At 46.0% G+C, this 20,000-nt stretch overlaps 1 protein-coding gene across 2 annotated transcripts in view; it reads right to left on the reverse strand.

Annotated features, from left to right (window-relative positions):
• Nucleotides 1–20,000, reverse strand: part of LOC306818793 (zeta-sarcoglycan-like) — a 313,446-nt gene that overhangs the window by 147,016 nt on the left and 146,430 nt on the right. For both annotated transcript variants that reach the window (XM_079336511.1, XM_079336512.1), the window contains one exon: nucleotides 3,441–3,650. In XM_079336511.1, the coding sequence (XP_079192637.1) occupies nucleotides 3,441–3,650 (210 nt within the window). The remainder of the gene's footprint in view (nucleotides 1–3,440; nucleotides 3,651–20,000) is intronic.

The raw sequence follows: 20,000 nt of genomic DNA on the forward strand, positions 1-20,000 counted from the left end.
CGTTGTTAGCATCGCAGAAGTAACAGAAACATTCACAGCTAGCAGGATCTACTCATCCAGCTCGTGGTTGCTTCTTCTTCTTTTTGCTTTTTGGTGGATTTGCAAACCAACACATGCATACTGCCAGCTGCTGTATCAGACTGTGTACAAATGTGAGTGTACTCAGATGTGAATGCAGACCAGTGGGGGACGAAGGGAGGTGATGTGAAAAGGCTCTAACAGACAGTTCTGGTACATCTTTAGTTGCACATGTTGACTCATCAGCTAAATGTGGAATTTGTAAAAAAAAACAAAAAACAATCAGGTTTACCTTACACTATTTGCGTACAGCAATATGCTAATTTCAGATTTTAATGTCAACACATGCACGTCTGAAAGATTTACTGAAAATGCAGTAGTTTTTTCTGAGACTCCTTTATTCTCACTCTTTTTATGTTTTCTCCAGTTTTTCAGTCCGGGCCATTTTTCAGCTTAATGCCTTCGAACACAGACGCAAACATTCTTTGAAATGCTAAATAAAGTAGCTATGTGAAATTTTAATGAAGCTCTCTTTGTGTGTGTGTGTGTGTGTGTGTGTGTGTACAGTGTGTGTAAAGTGTGTGTTTGTGTGCACGCACAAAGGCGTGAGTTCAAAAGTTCAACACAAGTATATCATATCTGGGTCATTAACTATACAACAACAGTGATGAGTTGAATCATTTGCATCCTTGATGACATGTGATGACAGGTCCAACACCTTTCTATCATTAATAAGTTTATTTGAAGTTCCTGTTTCCCTCCTTAAGCTTCTGATGCCTCCTTCAGAAAATGGAGAGAGGTTAAAACGCAGAAAGCTTTACAGACCCATGCAGAGCTGGCTAAACACTGAAGCTACAGTGTCCACCACACGGTGACCTGTGTGAGCATCCACTCTAGAGAGGAGGGGGCGGGGCCAGACAGCTCTCTAATGTTGTGAATCTGGACTGCAGTACCCAGTTTAAACACTAGGGGGCAGAGCTACATATTGCTCCTTTAAGTTATTCAAACAGTACTGTGCATACACACAGTGGCTGGTCCTGATTCTTAGAGGTTCACGTTCATTAACAACAAACTGATCTCATGTTTTATTCAGTGTTTTATACTTCTTTTTAACTCCCACCATGTCTATATAGTTCTTCCTGTTTCCCACACATCATATGGATTATATGATATCGTCTTCTCTTTCATGCTCAGTGCTGGCTGCCTGCCCTCCGGCATGTTTACCCCCCCTCTCTTATGTTCTCAAGTCTCTTATTGAAACATAAGGCGGGATGTGGGAAGGCTTTGCCAGAGGTTTGCAGGGGGTCAAACTCTGCCTTATTTGCATATATAGTATCACAGCAACACCCCCCCCCACCCCCCAAGGCATTGTGGGATATGAGACGCAGGGTTCTGCAGCCCCTGCATGACGAGCCCTGAAAGTCTCCATTGAAAGGAGAATGAAAACAAAGTCACGCACAGATTACAGAAAAATACATCATTAATATGATGTAAACATTTCCATCTGCTGTCCGTCTTTTAGATGAGCTCTTTGGTTAAGGTCACAACAAAGAACTACTCAACATTTCTACTGCTTCTCCAACTTCTCTTTTTTGTGAACGCCGACGTTCCAAATTTGGCATCTAGAAAGCACGGAGCCGCTGTCTTCTAAGTGCTCTCCACAACAACAAAAAAAGCTGCTTACAAAGCGGGGAGAAAAAAGGCACAGCATTGATGTCAACAGTAATAACAAAACATAATAAATATAAGGACGTACTTCAAACAATCCAAAGTCAGAGCAGCGGAGCGAGGAGAAGCACGGCGGCAGCGTCGCAGAGCCAATGAATAAAAACAGCTTTTGAGACCGCGGGTGAATATTTGGAGGATTTCAGGGTTTCCCTTCGAGGCAGCAACGAAAAGCTACAGTATGTCACATTCCACTCAAAAATTAGCATGTTGATGATAGCATGCCGCTAACATGTCATTAAAATATCCCTTTAAATGACTGTGTGTCTCATCTGCGAGCGCCCTGCTTTGTATTGATGTTGTCACGTTTCAAACAGCTCTCATTGGCTGTACACATGACATCACACTGAGCGTGCACTGCCATCGTATGCACATTTGTGTAGGTGAGAAATACTCGGACGTTTGCATGAATTTCTGAGTGTGAAACGAGAGCAAACCGTTCTCTCTCTCCTCCTGAGAGAGCAGCAAACGTTTGTGAGACCTCGATCTCTCAACATCATCAAAACTCTCCTTAAAAACCTGTTTTATATGATCTGATGTATTCTGCTCCCGAGTGGATCATCATTATACTGCAGGCAGTGGAAGGCCTGTTTTTTGACCTTTTCAAAATGGCCGACGTCATGAACTTATTCACACACTTTTAGCAGGAAAATCTTTGCTCATTTTTTAAGTTACTATAAGAATAATATTTATATTATGAGTCTCTTCTGTATTGAATAAATACATCAGTACTGAATTATTTATTCTTTATATTACAGTTCAAACATCAAATTTGATGCTGCAGGTTTGTCAGGTGTTTTGTACCTGAACAGTCATGTCACATTTTTGTAATGTAATCGTCATGAAGCCGAGCACAAAACCAACACACCATTTTGATGATTTAATTAATGTAATGAGTGAAATGAATCTTAAAATACATTTTAGGTATTTTCTTAATAAAAAAACTTCCTCTGAAATCAGTGCTAAAAACGCCTGATTTTTAAAAATTCTTTACTAAACATCTCGGTTCTAAAAGATTTGAATTTTCTGGCAATTTTTTTATCATGTCAGGTTTTGTAGGTGGAACAGACTGTTTGCAGTGACCACAGTTGGTGTGCCCTTCCTTGGAATAGTTACATGATGTCACGCTCGTCAATGACACTCCTCCCCCACCAACCAATCAGAATCAAGACAGGGCAGGACTCACAACAATCAGCTTTGTCTACAACAACAACGGTGGAGGAGACGCTGGTGTGACTGGATACGACTAAAGCTGAAACAAATATCTAAAACACAGCTGACAAACGTTACCAAGAGAAGAAGAAGAAGAAGAGGAAGTTAACTCTCGTAACCTAGCAACAGTGAGTGCTGGTGAGAAGCACTCTGACACGGAGGTTGTTCTGGAAAAAACTCTGTCTGTGGACTCAGGCCCGAAGCGTCAGAGCGAAGCTGAGTCAAAGTGTAAAACTAACTACTATGAAAGGAATCTCAACTCAAGGGTCGACCCCTCCCACACACACACACACACACACACACACACACACACACACACACACACACACACGCACACACACACACACACTGACACACCTTTAAACCATCTCACAGCTGTCTCTTATAAACTCCAACATGGAAACAAACCCATAAAACACCAGAGCGTTTATACGACTCACACACACACAGACACACACACACACACACACACACACGCCTCTTACCGGGGTGAAGTTCATGACTTTGAGGATCCAGATGGTGAGCGCCAGGTTGACGATCATGGTGACGAGGAGGAGGAGAATGAAGAAGTACAAGCATCTCTTCCTCCAGCCGTAGATCCCCACGGCGGGGTAGACCTGGGCGCCGCACACTGACGCCCCCCGCTGGTGGAGCGGGTTGGGCTGCGCCGCCAGGATGTACTGCTCCTGAGTCATCTGAAAGGTGACACAGAGATGGAGAAGGTAGATCAGTATCACTCGTTTTTACAGATCGAACGCAGTCGAGGAAGAACTTTCCTGTGACATCACTTTATGCGTCGCCATTCATCAACCAAAGTTACTCTAAAGCTTCACAGGTCTCCAAACATTTTTCAGTTTCTTCTTTTACAAACTCGGGAGGGTGGACTTAAGGAAGATAAAGCTCAGACAAAGATTACAAAAAAAAACAGCATTTTTGCATTCCTCCACTTTCTGACCGTGCAGTGCAGAGATAAGATAAGGAGAGAAAGGAGAGGAGGACTTTCTTTCTTTTTTTCTTTTTAGGGTTTGGTCATGGTGGCAGAGAAAAAAAAAGATGGAAACAACATTAGAGAGCCAAAAATAGAAAGAAAAACGATGCGTAGAAAGAAAGCAGCGAGAGAGATAGAGGCCTGCGTGAGAGAGCAGCGCGGGGAAGTGAAGACGAGAAAAGCTCGATAAAAATGAGATGGAGCGGCCGTGAAGTGGCGCGATAGAGAGAGAGAGAGAGAGAGAGAGAGAGAGAGAGAGATGGACAGGATGGAGAAAGAGAGAGTGAGAAAGAGCGGGCAGATAAGACGTGCAGAGAGTCCATTAGTTGTAGTGCAGCAGGCGGAGTCATCGGTGGCAGGAGATACGGACGCTGGCTGCAAGGCACCGCTATCACGCTCCATCTCTCATTCATTACTTTCCTCTCTCTCCACCTCAACTTTTCTCTCTCTCTCTCTCTCTCTCTCTCTCTCTCTCTCTCTCTCCTTAATTCACTTCCTATCTCACTCCTGCACCTCCCTCTCTCTCTTTATCAGCCTCTCTTCCTCACCGACACACACATTATGGCTTTATTCGCTGAGGCTGCATGACCTTAACACCTCACTGACTTGGGTTTTTTTTCTCCCCCCCTCGCCCCCTCCCCCCCCCACCCGCCCGACCTGCGATGCTTTTTCTCCATAACGTCTCACATGATGATACCAACAAAGGTTGATGGCAAACAGAAAACGCTGACTTTTGCTGTGCCGGCAGAAAAAGGAAGGAAATGCAGACTTGGCCTGTTTGAGTGGTTTTTTTTTTTGCTTTGTTTTCAGTGTTTGGAGTCTTGGAAGAACTCAAAATGTAATCAGTTTTGTCACATAAGTCAGTTTTCTGTTGCACACAAAAAGACAGACTCACTGATCTATTTCTATGAACTTATATAACACCTTCAAACTTCTGCCAGATGTGTTTTGTAAAAACTTCGATGTGAAAATGATGTGAAATAAAGTTCTTTGGTACATCCTCCTCACGTCATGCTGAAATACTTCATGTCTCAGTCTCCTGTCATCCTGACTCGTGTTGACAGGATATATACCAACGTGTTCTGTTAGTCCACTGAGCCAATGGTTAGACTTGGCTTTAGCCCACGTGTACATGTAGCCAATCGGCTGCTTGCGTGTTACAGGAGGATTCCTCTAGAGGGCGCAGCATGTAAAGAAGACGGCGTAATTAGAGCTGATCTGTCGACAGCTATACTGTCTCTTGGGTTTGTTGCTATGCAACGACAATGACACATGATGTAATCTCGCCCGTCTCGATTATCACGATTGTTTTCAGAGCAGGGTCACGTGACGACACGTCCAATCCACGATGTGGAAGCAGCGTCCGTCGTTTGGACACATTTTGTCTCCAGGGAGGACGACGCTGAACAAGAATGTGACAAATGTAAAAACTGTGGAAAAAAAACTGTCTGCAAGAAATGAGAGTTATTTATTTCCTGCTTTAAAATTACAATGTGCCGTTTTTCATTTCAAGCCACTTTTTGACGTTTTCAAAATGTTCAATAAATAAGCACAGAATAATCTATCAGACATGAAACGATATCCCCGCTTTAAAAGTTGAGCACATTTATTGTAAAGACAGTGTCAGTGGACTTTGAGGGTGAAAAACTAATCATTGATCTGAGGAAGTGCAAAACCACCGCAGGACACCCGAGGCTGATGTCATGTGACCGCCTAGTTAAACTGGAGGGCAGGACAGAGGAAGATGATTTCCATATTTCCCAGTAAAAAAAACTGTGATAATCTCCGCTGGTTCATCTGCTTCTCATTCTGAGGTGCACCTGTTCCATCTGTGCGGATACAATGCTTAGGAATCAATAGCAGGGTGTTGAATGGAGCATCGTCCACACCCAATCAATAAGAGTGTGTGTGTGTGTGTGTGTGTGTGTGTGTAGCTGTACCTGTGTGCCGCTCTGTTTGCGCTGGCAGCTCTTTGTAGCCTTGAGATGCTAATCCTTTTTTTCCCCACCTGCACGTATCAACAGTGTGAATCAATAGGTGCACACATGTTGTTTGACTGTGTGTCAGCTTTTCCACAGTGATTTCTCCGGGGAGAGAGTAAAAAAAAAAAAAAAAAATCAGCCAACAAACCAATCTAAGCACGCTGACAAACACACCTCTTTACTCTCACTCTCAATCCTCAAGCAGCTTCGTGTCATCTGTTGTCACCTTCATATCGTGTGTTGTCACCTTTCTGCCTCTTTTAATTAATCAGAGATTTACTGTTAACATCCTCATTTATGCCTCCTCACAGACTCAATCATGGCTTTTGCGTATGCGTGTGCAGCATTTGTCATATTTCGCTCAAAGCCGTGCGTCCTTATCAACTCAGCGCCGAATGGAGAGAATATTATTCCCCTTGCTCCGTTATCGCCGTGTTTGGAGGCTCATATTTCTCATACATTTACCTCACAGAAAACGTTTCTGAACGTCCTTCCTTCCTGAGACCTTTTCATGCCATTACGACATCCTCTGCACAGAGCCACTTCCTTCCCTCTAAACACAGATCTGTCCTTTTGTCAACCTATTACAAATCTTTCATTTGCTCTTATCTTGTATCTCCGTCTCACCTTCATGCTTCCCTTAATTTCCAAATTCTTTTTATGCCCGCCTCCCTGAGTCACTTAATTTCTTTCTTCCATCCTTTCTCTGTTCTTAACTAATCCATTTAGTTCTCCCCCCTTTTCTCCCTCCCTCCCTCCTCTCCCTCTTCAAATGCATTTCTTAGATTGAACTGACAACAGAGTCATCAATCAATCCCACGGTGCACCAAAGCCTGGCGGCCCCTCACAGCATGACCTTACTTTATTAACCTCATAACGCTTTGACAGCCATAAAAAAAAAACAACAAGAGCTTCTGCAGCCACGTCACCGTGGTAACCAATGAGGTAACCACAGTCAACAGTTCTTACTCAGAAAACATACAGCACGTCTCTGGTTTGTCGAAGTGATCGTGATTTATTCGTCGACAAAAAAAAAACAGCAAACGGGCAAAAAAGGTCCAAGAACCACATTAAAGATCTAATCGTTCACCAGACCAAAGCCCCCGCCCGACATATTCAGCATCACGGTCTGTGTCTGGAATCAGAGCGCTTCTCCCCCGTGCTCGTTGTTATCAAATGTAACCTCTGCTTCCCGCGTCAGCTTCAAAGAAAACGTCACCAAGAAAAGGACGTAAAGAAGTGAGCCGCTCCACACCTGGAAGTTAAACCCTCTGAAGGTGAGACCACAAAGAGTCCGACCTCTGACACAAGTCAAAGGTCAACACCGGTATCTCCACTTTGTACAACAAGCTAACGGGCTCGTCACCATCAACGCCAGCGACGAAGAGGAAATGCAAACGGGGCGTAAGAGTGAAGACGCTGCGCCGCGTCGCTCGCAGGTCGTTCAAGCTAACCTTGTCACCGACGCTCACTCGTGACCACAGGCGGTTCACTCTGAAGACGCCGTCACTAAAAGCACCACAAATACAAGAGTAAGAAGCTCTTTTAGCAGCTCATGCAGAAGTGATTGACTGTTTTGATAACTTCCTGTTTTATAACCTCCTCAGAGCTTTCTAGCTCCACCCTCTTCTCCAAATATGGTCACTCCCCAGTCCAGGAAACCAACAAATTGGCTGCCAAAGGCTGAATGCAAGGTTTCATAAGGACTTGCATGTTGTACATTATGAATCAGACATAAAGTCTACTTCAATGTTGTTCATACAGAATCTAAACGATGAGAGAATAAGAGCACAGAGAAGAAAGAGACAAATGAAAGGAAATAAGCACTGAGATCAACATCTGTGTTTGACTGATCCCCCCCCCCCCCCCCCCCCCCGCTCTCACAGAAACATTTCTTCAAGAGCTCATAAACTCGTAACAGGAAATGAAAGGGCAGGAGACATGATTTAAAATTGTCTTTCATCTTTCAAGGAGCTCAACTTTACATAAAAAGAAGACTCAATTCATTACGGAGAAAAGGTGAGCTCACATTTTGCCCTCAGACGACATGTCAGGAGGGGGGGCGTAGACAATGACGTTCATCGGGGGCTGATCAAACAGAACTCTAACTTTGAGGATAAATGAGTGCACAACACAGAAGCTTCCTTTTTCAGAGGACGATCGACAAATGCATCATTATTTTAGCTTCTCTGATCTGACGATGTTTTAACTCTCATTTTCAGACAATTAAACGAGCAGTCTGTCACTCTGACCCCTAGTGTTTAAAATGAGTACTGCAGTCTAAACTCTAATCATCACAGAGAGCTGGCTCCCCCCCTCCTCTCACACAGCTCTGCATGTGGTGGACACTGTAGCTTCAGTGTTTAGCCAGCTCTGCATGTGGTGGACACTGTAGCTTCAGTGTTTAGCCAGCTCTGCATGTGGTGGACACTGTAGCTTCAGTGTTTAGCCAGCTCTGCATGGCTCTGTAAAGCTTTCTGCGTTCTAACCTCTCTCCATGTTTCATCTCCAACATTGATCCTAGTTTGAGCAGCTTTCTGCTGCTGGAGCTTATTAGAAACATGCAGAGGCTTTTTAGCTCGGGTACAATCACTTCTATCTGAAGCAGTTCCACTGCCCGCTTCCATCGCTGCAACACCTGTTCACCTGATAACTGCTCTCATATCTGGCAAACCCAGGGGCGTCCAAAACGGCCTTCAAAGCCCCGCCTACCTTCTCTGGTCCAATCAAATCCAGAGCATTCAGGAGCAGAATCTAAAGTTAGAAGGAGGACATACTGGCTGCTGCATTGTTGTCAGAGAAGCTTCAACACAGCATGTTTCCTTCATCATCACAGAGGAAGGGAGCAGCTCTCTGATTGGTCCTTTAATAAAATCTACTTGTTTATAATCTTCAGCGAGCTAGTGAACATAATCAGGTAAGAACTGTGTGAGCAGCTGTAGTTGTAGGTTCGATTTCGTTTTCAGCCGCCTTATCTTTTTCGATGTACATAAGAACCGTCTGAGCATGCCCAGTTTGATATTTCTGAGTCGCACTATCTGGATTTGAAATGGATGTTTTTCCATACAGCATGTGAAGGTTGGGTCGAGTCAGATCCAGCCTGTGAGTCGATGCACAGTGAGTGAGCACAGCGTAAGCATGTGCAGCCTGGTAATGTATGTGAGAGCTTGATCAAATTGACAGGTGGCTGGATATGGATGGATTTGATGCACATGCATGGGTGGCTAATGAATAGAGGGATGGATGGATGGACGGATGTGCAGACGGGAAGTCGGGGCAGCTTCAGATTTTATTTCATAGCTGAAACCCGTATCAAAGTGCAATCAGTATGCATGCACGGCTGATTGGTGCCGCTGCTATATGTGAAGTGCTGAGGGCGATCTGATGTATCTGTCAGGCAGCATCACAGCCCGGCTCTGCTCTCATCTGCTTATACTCAATCAATAGCACCGCCTCAGTATCGCTCTGCTTCTGATGGCCTTGACATTCTCTCTCTGCTTCACTCTCTCTGCTTCTGCTTGTTTTAAAGCAAAGCTGCCAGGCACATGGTGACTGGTACAGATCCACGTTTCCATCTGTACATGATGACGGAGGAGGAACACAGACTAAGGCACTTATTGCAATACTTTTTTTTTTTTTCTGTTCAAGCTCCCATATTCTTCTCTTTCTGGTTCTTTTTGCTCTTTAGCGTGTTTTCAGGTGTCTCGGGCATGTTTTGGCACATCAAGCAGCTTCTCTTACGTCCTCCTGTTAGCTGTAGCATTAGCTGCATGAAATGCTTGGATCCAATATGGTAAAAGGGGAGGGAGATATCAAAAAAACAAAACCGGACGACTGACCAATTACGAGAGAGCAGATCGGCCGACCAATCAGATCAGACTTGCCACATGTGGGGACCCTTTTTTTTTTTCTTCGTGGGGGATTCTGAGCGTGAGAAACACAGGCAGATGAGATGAGAGCCTGCATGGAGCAGCAGTGCATGAAAACAGACTTTTTTCAAACATCGTGCTTAACGTACTTCAGTAGACACATGAATGACATCTCTAAACTCCAAAAAGGTATAATGGACCTTTTATCCATGCTGCTTCATCATGCATGTTTAGTGGCAACTGTGTCTGAATCCCACTTTCCAAGTCCAACACACAGCTCTTCCAGTTGCCCTCCAGGGACATGTAAAGTTTTTTTTATTGAATTGGTCTCATCAGATGGATCTTCAACATGACTCTGGTTCTGCTCGAAGTTTCCCTCATCTGTTACTCTGCTCCTAAGTGCTGCTCAGTGCTCTGCTCATTATGGGTCATTGTTGGATCTTTATAAGTGATATAGGGAGGAGTATTGTCCTGACATGCCAGTGCCTTTAATTACATTCGATATCTGGAGATATTTAGGTCGCTGGCTCAAGAAAATGTAAAGAGAGGCTCATGGGTGGAGCGGAGCATATCTGTAACACCGAAATCAACAAGAGTTACTCATCCATCCGACACACTGGTGTTGTTTCACGCGTGCACATTTGTTTTTTTTAACATAACTGTGTGTGTGTGTGTGTGTGTGTGTGTGTGTGTGTGTGTGTGTGTGCCTGTGGGGATATCTAACACTAAACAAAGTGCATCTGGAGCCCTCTGTGTTGGCTGTACGTTGTTGGTTTGGACAGCCTGCCATTCCTCTCTGTCAGTGTGGGCACTCAGGTGTTCAGCCAGTGGATGGATCACACAAACATATTCCCACACACACACACACACACACACACACACACACACATACAGTTCAAGAGGTTCAAGAGCACATACACGTAAAAAAGAATTCACAGGAGCAGCAAGCTTTAGCTGGAAAAAAAAATCACACTGTGCTACATGTAACAGCAAACACACAGGGACAACATCAAACAGACTGTAAGTACACACACACACACACACACACACACACACACACATACACAGAGGGCTCCTGTGCAGCGAGGCGTTCACTATCCCAACAGATTTATGAGGTTGTGTTGCCGGCCTACAGTGTAAAGAGAAGACTTAAAAGGACAACTTCTGCTCCCTCTCCCTTATTCTCTCGCTCATAGACAAAAACACACACACACACACACACACACACAACCCGGGTAAAACCACAAATAAACAATCAGACAGACACAGAGGACAAAGAGGCGGCAGCATTAAAGCAATGGATAACAGTGAAAAACAAAGGAGAGGAGTTTTCAGTAGCTCACGATGGCGTTCACAGTCCGTGTGCAAAATAACCACGAACCACGAAACCATCAAAACACAGACGTCCCAACCCGCCCTCCAAAACAAGATAAGAAGACAGGCCAATAAGCTGTCAGTTAAAAAAAAAAACACCTGTCAACACCTGAAACAATCACAGTGAAGCAGCAGCATCCTCCGTGGATCGGGTCGAGTCAGTTCTGCTGGATGCTAGCTGAGCTACAGTAGAAGTTCAGTGCTGTACGCCTCTTTAGCCGGATTTATGTCGAACTACGAACACTCAGACTGACGTGTGATGGGTGCGTGTGATGGGCGTGTGTGATGGGCGTGTGTGATGGGTGTGTGTGATGGGTGTGTGTGATGGGTGTGTGTGATGGGTGCGTGTGATGGGTGCATGTGATGGGTGTGTGTGATGGATGTGTGTGATGGGTGTGTGTGATGGGTGCGTGTGATGGGTGTGTGTGATGGGTGTGTGTGATGGATGTGTGTGATGGGTGCGTGTGATGGGTGCGTGTGATGGGTGCGTGTGATGGGTGCGTGTGATGGGTGCGTGTGATGGGTGTGTGTGATGGGTGTGTGTGATGGGTGCGTGTGATGGGTGCGTGTGATGGGTGCGTGTGATGGGTGTGTGTGATGGGTGCGTGTGATGGGTGCGTGTGATGGGTGCGTGTGATGGGTGCGTGTGATGGGTGCGTGTGATGGGTGCGTGTGATGGGTGTGTGTGATGGGTGTGTGTGATGGGCGTGTGTGATGGGCGTGTGTGATGGGTGTGTGTGATGGGTGTGTGTGATGGGTGTGTGTGATGAGTGTGTGTGATGGGTGTGTGTGATGGGTGTGTGTGATGGGTGCGTGTGCTGGGTGCGTGTGATGGGTGTGTGTGATGGGTGTGTGTGATGGGTGCGTGTGATGGGCGTGTGTGATGGGTGCGTGTGATGGGTGTGTGTGATGGGCGTGTGTGATGGGTGCGTGTGATGGGTGTGTGTGATGGGCGTGTGTGATGGGCGTGTGTGATGGGTGTGTGTGATGGGCGTGTGTGATGGGTGCGTGTGATGGGTGCGTGTGATGGGTGTGTGTGATGGGCGTGTGTGATGGGCGTGTGTGATGGGTGTGTGTGATGGGTGTGTGTGATGGGTGCGTGTGATGGGTGCGTGTGATGGGTGTGTGTGATGGGCGTGTGTGATGGGCGTGTGTGATGGGTGTGTGTGATGGGTGTGTGTGATGGGTGTGTGTGATGGGTGTGTGTGATGGGTGTGTTTGATGGGTGTGTGTGATGGGTGTGTGTGATGGGCGTGTGTGATGGGCGTGTGTGATGGGCGTGTGTGATGGGCGTGTGTGATGGGTGCGTGTGATGGGTGCGTGTGATGGGCGTGTGTGATGGGTGCGTGTGATGGGTGTGTGTGATGGGTGTGTGTGATGGGTGTGTGTGATGGGTGTGTGTGATGGGTGCGTGTGATGGGTGTGTGTGATGGGTGTGTGTGATGGGTGCGTGTGATAGGTGCGTGTGATGGGTGCGTGTGATGGGCGTGTGTGATGGGCGTGTGTGATGGGTGCGTGTGATGGGCGTGTGTGATGGGTGCGTGTGATGGGCGTGTGTGATGGGCGTGTGTGATGGGTGCGTGTGATGGGTGCGTGTGATGGGTGCGTGTGATGGGCGTGTGTGATGGGCGTGTGTGATGGGTGTGTGTGATGGGCGTGTGTGATGGAGGCAGAGCATCGTGGTCATGTGATGTTGCTGTTTGGAGAATCTCTGCTTCGGCAGAGATTCTCTAAAGCGGCTGCTTTCTTTCTCTATTTATAGAGGCTCCAGAGTGAGAAGCTGTTCTCATTTGTCTCTGTCTAGATTTATCTCCATCCAGTGATGTCTTTGCTTTTTTTTATCAGGACCCATGAGACTAATTAGTGGATGATGAAAATGGAGAGAGATACAGAGTACAGTATGAGGAGAGGTAAAGACGCCGTTAAAGCTCAGGAATAATGGCAGTACTGATGCTTGAGTTTGATTGACAGTTGCACTGCATGTATTCGCTACCCGACATGGTCAACATCTGAATACAGGGATATTTAGGATATTTAGCTGAAGGGCTTTTAAAATGCTCTGCTGCCGGAAATTGGTCAAACTGGAACTTCAGGAAACAACAGAAGGATGTGGAGCAGAGTCTTCACAGCTCAGCTGATACACAGATATCACACAGGCAACCTCTTAGCAACCTTCTGCTCTTCGCTTCGGGAAGTCTGCGGGTTCTTGAGTTTAACTCTTTCGTCAAACGTCTGTCATTGTGCCTCTACTATCAAAGTGGGCGGGGCTATCTCTCTTCCCTCATGTGGTGGTCGGGTCAACAGTCGAAGAGCGACGGATTCATCTAAAGGAAAATATCTCTGAAACGTGTTTGAGCCGTCGTCCCATTAGTGTGAACACAAAGTGTGTGTGTGTGTGTGTGTGTTAGTGTGTGTGTGTGTCACATATGAATATTATTGTCAAACACAATGGTTTCCTTTGAAATAAGATTTCCTCTTCTGGAAGATTTGGTCACACACACATTTCCTGTTTCTCTTCAGTCGTCCACATCCAATAAAGGCCAAAAAAGCATCGCTCAAGAAAAACTGACGTGTTCTCATAATCCCGGTCGTCTGATACAGAACGTGTCCGCCTGCAGCCTTACAGGCTGAGTGTATTCAGTGTGTTGTGCAGCATCACCTGCCTGTAAGTGAAGGAATGACAGTTTTGTAATGCTAGCAGAAACAAAGTGTGAGTGATGGCTCGACTCGGGGACTACACCACCTGGCCTGGCTGCAGCCATGAATTCTAGTTAAGGAAGCCTGACATTCATCATGCTTCTCTCTCTGCTGTTCATCTGTACAGTAGCCGGCACACACACTCCAGGCCTGTTCATCCTGAAGCACCCTGAACTATCTTCTACGAGCAGCTCGGTGTGTGTCACCAGGAAGAAAAGGGGAAGCAGATAATAATGCAAACATGTTTACAGTGTTGACTTTTTGTGTTCAGGTCTCGTTTGTACAGTGCATTTAAAACCCTGATACATTCTGCATAGCACATCCAGTGTCTGGTCCTAGCAGTACTTCAGCACCATGGAGAGCTCCGCCAGACATCACAGAGCTCTCCATGGTGCTTCTCTTCATCGCAGCACAGTTTGTTCAAAGGTATTCCAACAGCGTCAACACATTTCAGACAGGACAGAGTCTGCTCAAGAGCGGTTTGTGTATTTGGGAGGCGTGGCCTAAGTGGGAAATGATTTAACCCTTTCTGTGCCTCCGATTTTTTCACGTTAACCTATGATTACTGATGTGGACAGTTCAGCCATCTTTTGAGATTATGTCCATACGCAAATCTACGCCTATGCTGGTAATCCATTCCTGTTTATTCTATCTGGATGAAGTCTCCTGTTCATGTTGTGCAAATCTTTTGAGAAGGGTAAAAATGATCCCGCCAAAAAAATCTAGATTAATCGGATCGGAGCGGAGGGCAGGACTCAGATTTCAGGATTTTGTATTGTTTCAGTGAGCAAGTGAATGCAGTAGGGTTTGAAATAAATCATCTTCTAAAGTTATTGGGGGGGGGGGGATATTATGCCTTTCTTTAAGAAGACAGTGGACTGAGTAGGAAATGTGGGCAGGGAGTAACATGAGGGAAAGGAAGCGTAGGTTGGATTTGAGACTATATCCTCCTGACATGAGACATGACCTACTGTAACCTCAATACTGATACGTCTGATACGTCTTTAACATCTTCATCTGTGTTGCATGAGAAACACTGATGGATATGCACATTAATAATGATAATAAAAGTAAAAGGAAGGCAGCAAACATTGATGCAGCTTTAAAATATGTTCCTCTAAAAGTCCATCCTCTCCGTCTTCTGCCTGCTCAAACAGGCCGTTTGGAGATGTTCCCTTCATGACATCACAAAGGGCAGTAGCCCCTCCCCCAGGTGGGTGACACTCCCACAGCTGGGTGTTTGTTCTGCCCTCTGAGTCTGCCTTCTCACCGTAAACAATAGGACATGGAGCCAGAAAGCAGCGAGTACACCCGAGCCCTTCCAGAGAGGGGGCGTGGTCAGACACAGCTCATTTACATATTTAAAGCTACAGACACAGAAACAGCCTGTTCTGAGCAGGGCTGACATAGAGGGGTTTATAGACATGATCAAATACAGGATCAGAGTGGATTTACAACAACACACTTCACACACATGATGAAGAGGAGCGAGGACACTGATTTAAACCGGTTAAAGAGGAGAAGGATTTGTTACATTAAAAAAATAAGCATGTTTTGAAAATGTAAAGAAACGTGTTCTGAGGTAAGAGAGGAAAACTTGTCGAGTACAGATTAATTTAAAGTCTACTTAAGTGCAGTCATTGTTTTTGTACTTTCTTCCAGAACAAAGAAGCAGTGTGGTTTGGCATCCAGAGTCACATTTGTTCATGTTCAAATGGATTACAGTGTGTAATATAATCTTGCTTGTTACTCTGAGCGGGACAGATCTTTCTTTGTGAGGAAGATCTGCAAATTAACAGTGCTGCCTCAAACAGAACTAAAACCTTCCCCTCTCTCCGTCATTATTATTTTGTCTCCTCATTGAATTCTGTTTCAGCCCCGTCCTCGCTCTTTTCCGATATCGCTGACTTCTCTCCCTCAGCCTTTCTCTCCCTGCCTCTGACTTCTCATTGGCACAATGCCTCCCGTTGAGTCAGTATCTGTCAATCAAGAAGCCGCCACTGTTCGACACCGCCGCCGCCAACAACAACAAGGCTCAGGCTCGGCTTTTTCCTCCTCCTGTGGAGATAGATAGAAAACGTCACGGAAACAGAGTTTGCTGGCTGGGCCGACTGCTTTTTTGATTTTTTTTTTTTTAAAGCTCTTTGAAAGTCACGAGAAAGGCTGAAGAAGGGCGAGGAATACTGCTTCCTGTCGGGGGGTTCACATTGAAACAAATCGATTCAGGGACGTCAGCAGACCCAGGACTGCCTTCACATGTCTGCATATGTGAAATCAGACACGCACTAACAGGACCTGTAGACATTGGGGCGTTGGTGCCTTGCTTAAGGACACCTCGGCAGTGCTCAAAAAACATTAACCGGCACCTCTCTAGTTAACGAAACCAAACTCCATATTTTCGTCTGCACCAGAACTCGGACATGCAATCCCTCGGTTCCCCTCCCAAGTCTGCCCAGACTGAGCCACTGCTGCCCCAAGAACTCTGAAGGCTGACGTCACGCCACTTCTGATGCTCGTACAAACACACGTATGTGCTGTGCATGGGGAACCCTGTTGGACACTTAAACTCCAACCAAAGAAGAAGAAAAGCACAGAAAGTTTGACAGGGAAATGGAGTCCATATAAAGACGAGACAGGAGGTCCACTTACTGCTGATTCCTCTTGTGACCAATGATGAAAGAATACTCAATATGAGCATGTTCACCAAAGAGACTTAAAGAAAGTCTTCTCTAAACAATTCTTAAATATGTAACCTGCTTGGAAGCTTCACTGGAAAATCCACCATCGTCTTTTTTTTTTTTTTAATCTCAGTTATGCAACCCATCTGGGAAGCACAAAAACATGTCAAGTCGTATCTCCGCTGTCACACGCAGTCAGCGCTCCTGTTGAAAGCCTATTAAAGGACAATAGGTGTGCAGCAGAAGTCTGCACGCTGCTAAATCGCTGGCTAAATAAAGATAGTGATGTCGATGACAGCGCTTCAACGGGGGACGTCATACTCCGGGTTACGACGCGCGAGAACAACAGGCTCAGCGGAGAGGAGGGGAACTCTGTGTGTGTGTGTGTGTGTGTGCGTGGTTCGTTACTCTCGACAAGATAAGTGCTGTGACTTTGAGAAAGAGGACGACAAAAAGCCGTTTCTCTCTCCTACTGTGTTGATTGTTGGGGGGCGAAACAACAGCGTGGACGGCCGTGTGTGTGTGCGTGTGTGTGTCTGTGTGTGTGTGTGTGTGTGTCTCTGTGTGTGTGCAAGATAGTGGTGATGTGGAGAGGGAAAACAGAGGAATCACAGAGAGGGAGAGAGACCATTTCCAAGGGCAGGCAAGCTGTGAAAGATGTGATGGACGTCTGCTGTATGAGCGTCACATGCGTGTGTGTGTGTGTAGGTGTGTGTGTGTGTGTGTGTGTGTGTGTGTGATAGAGTGTGAGTAAATCTTTCCTGGTGACAGAATCAGCACACAGACTTTATGACCCCGCTCAGTAGGCTGGCCTCCTCCATCATCACCATCCCCCCCAGCACAAACACACACACACACACACACACACACACACACAATGTATATACTTCATTTTCTCTTATCTCTGTGCTTACTCTTTTGGGATGCCGGTCCCCATATTTTCATTTTGCAGTCACTTCTAAACAAACTCACTTGGGGCCGACTTGAGATAATAATTCCTTTGAATAAATCCAAGAACAGGACGTCTTGAATATTTGCTCCTGTTGTTTACATCAAAGTCAAGTTACTTTAACTTCACTCAGAAGAGAAGTCTGTCGGGACCAAAGATCTGGAAGTGGGGGGAGTTCAGCAGGTCACTTCATCAGTACGGCCGAGGTGCCCTTTAGCAAGGCACCACAGGCAGCACCATGCATGCAAGTCACTGCGTAGATCAGGCTTCAGGTTCTGACTCAACAGAATGTGATGTACGCTAAAGTGTCAGAAAGGAGAGACCACCATCTCTGAGCTCCATCACTCATTAACATCACCCCCCCCTCCCCCCCCCCCCCCTCCTCTGTGTCCTGCTGCCATAACTCACTCTCCGTACATCCCTTTCTGACTTCCATCCTAATTGAGTCGTGTGTTGTCAGCCCAGCAGCCCTTCTCAAAAGCTCCCTTTCATGGCTTTGACCAAAGAGTGTGTGTTGAGTGATGTGTGTGATGTACGTCCAGCCGTCCTTCATGTCCGAGTCCCCCCCCCCCAACAGAGTGATCGTATATCAGCCCCTCGAGCCCCGAGCCGTATAATGGACCCAGCCGAGACTGGCTGACAAAGAGGGGGTGAGAGAGAGAGAGAGAGAGAGAGAGAGAGAGAGAGAGAAAGTGTGGAAATGAATGACACGCGAGCAGCTGATAGAAAAGCTGAGAAACGCTGGAGACACGCGCAGCCCTCGTGCGTCTCTGAACGACGTTTAAAAAGTCTGCTTCAGTCCTCGTCTGTCTCTAAAGACACGCTTCGTCATACCTTAACGTCCAACTCGCCTGACAACAGTGGACCGTCTGTCCCTCAAGAAACATCACGTCCTCCAACTTGCTGTTTGTCTTTCAAATCCTTCATTGAACTTGCTTCATTCTCCCCCCCCCCCTCCTGCTCCATCTCATTCTCTCTCTTTATCCTCTTTGGAATCTAATTTTCACTTTGAAGCTTTTCATCAAATTTAATGCCGGTTCAAATAAAGATTAACGAGCAGTCCAGCTTCAGAAATTAGCCTCCTTAAACAAACACAGACGTGATAAATGCTCCGTGGATCAGAATGACTCCCTTCAGAAGAGTCGCGCACCGAAGAAAATCAAAAACACCCGCAACATTTAACTCCACATAAAAACAAAATGATGAAAATAAATATGGACTCATTTGGAGTGCAGGCCCTCATTTATGCTTAACTTAATGGATTTATCTGCAGTTTACTTTCCTCAATCTAAACCATCCATTTGAGCAAATATCAATTAGGTAAATGAAGACGTGTGTTTGTGTGTGCAGACGAAGCTCTCTCCTTTCTGTTTGTTTATGTCCTTTTCTTTCTCCGTACTGCTCGGATGCTCTACCATTGTGTTAGTCTCCATCCTGTTTGTACGCAGGTGTTGAAACACACACTGTGCATATGCACGCTGGTGTATATCTGGTGCAAGGACATCCTGTTGTCTGCTGACTTAAAGCTTCCTGCTGAATCCGACAAACTGACGTCGTAGAAATGGAAACGGTAGATCAGGGGTAGCCAACCCTGGTCCTCGAGGGCTACTATCCTGCATGTTTTAGATGTCTCCCTCTTCCAACACACCTGATTCAAATGATTATCTCATCATCAAGCTCTGCAGAAGCCCGATAACAATCCTGATCATTTGAATCAGGTGTGTTGGAAGAGGGAGACATCTAAAACATGCAGGATAGTAGCCCTCGAGGACCAGGGTTGGCTACCCCTGCGGTAGATCATCTGGGACACGCACATACTGATAGTGGCACAGCTGAAAATGTAAACGCTGCATGCACACGTTACATGGGACACCAGTGTGTGTGTGTGTGTGTGTGTGTGTGTGTGTGTGTGTCAGCAAAGCGGTCCAAGCTGAGTTGTTGCTTTTAAAAAGCTGACGTGAGGCGACGGCCAGATGGACGAGGACAAACGAGCTCAATCAGAGGTCAGGAGAAACTCAGCGTGGAAACAGGAGCGTGTTCTGAGCCGCCATCTTTAAATCAAACTCATTAAAGTCACGACTTCATTATTTCACTCAAACACACAATCAGAGGGAAAAGATGTTGGCAGAGAATCATGGGAATGATGTCCACAGATCCTGTCTGTGCATGTGTGTGAGAAGCATCTCTACAATCACTGAGTGTGAAGCCAAATACTTCAAACAATACAGTAATGAGCTGCAGACATTTGTGTCCAATATGTAATTTAACATCAGATGTTGGAACCATACTATCAGGTGATCCTCGTCCTGCTCACATGATGATGGAGAAACACGGGACCTTGTGTCTGTGAGGGTGCAGGAGCTCAGACAGGACTTTGGATGTGTTTCTGGCTCTTACTGGGAACCAGTGGAGGTGGATGATGGTTGGGCTGTCGGGGCTGGGAGCACGTGTTGTGCTGTGATCCCCAGAGAGGACTCCATTACAGGATTAGTTGTTTTTAAAAACAAA

The sequence above is a fragment of the Symphodus melops genome (assembly GCF_947650265.1).
Source record: "Symphodus melops genome assembly, chromosome: 2".
In the NCBI taxonomy this organism is placed as follows: domain Eukaryota; kingdom Metazoa; phylum Chordata; class Actinopteri; order Labriformes; family Labridae; genus Symphodus; species Symphodus melops.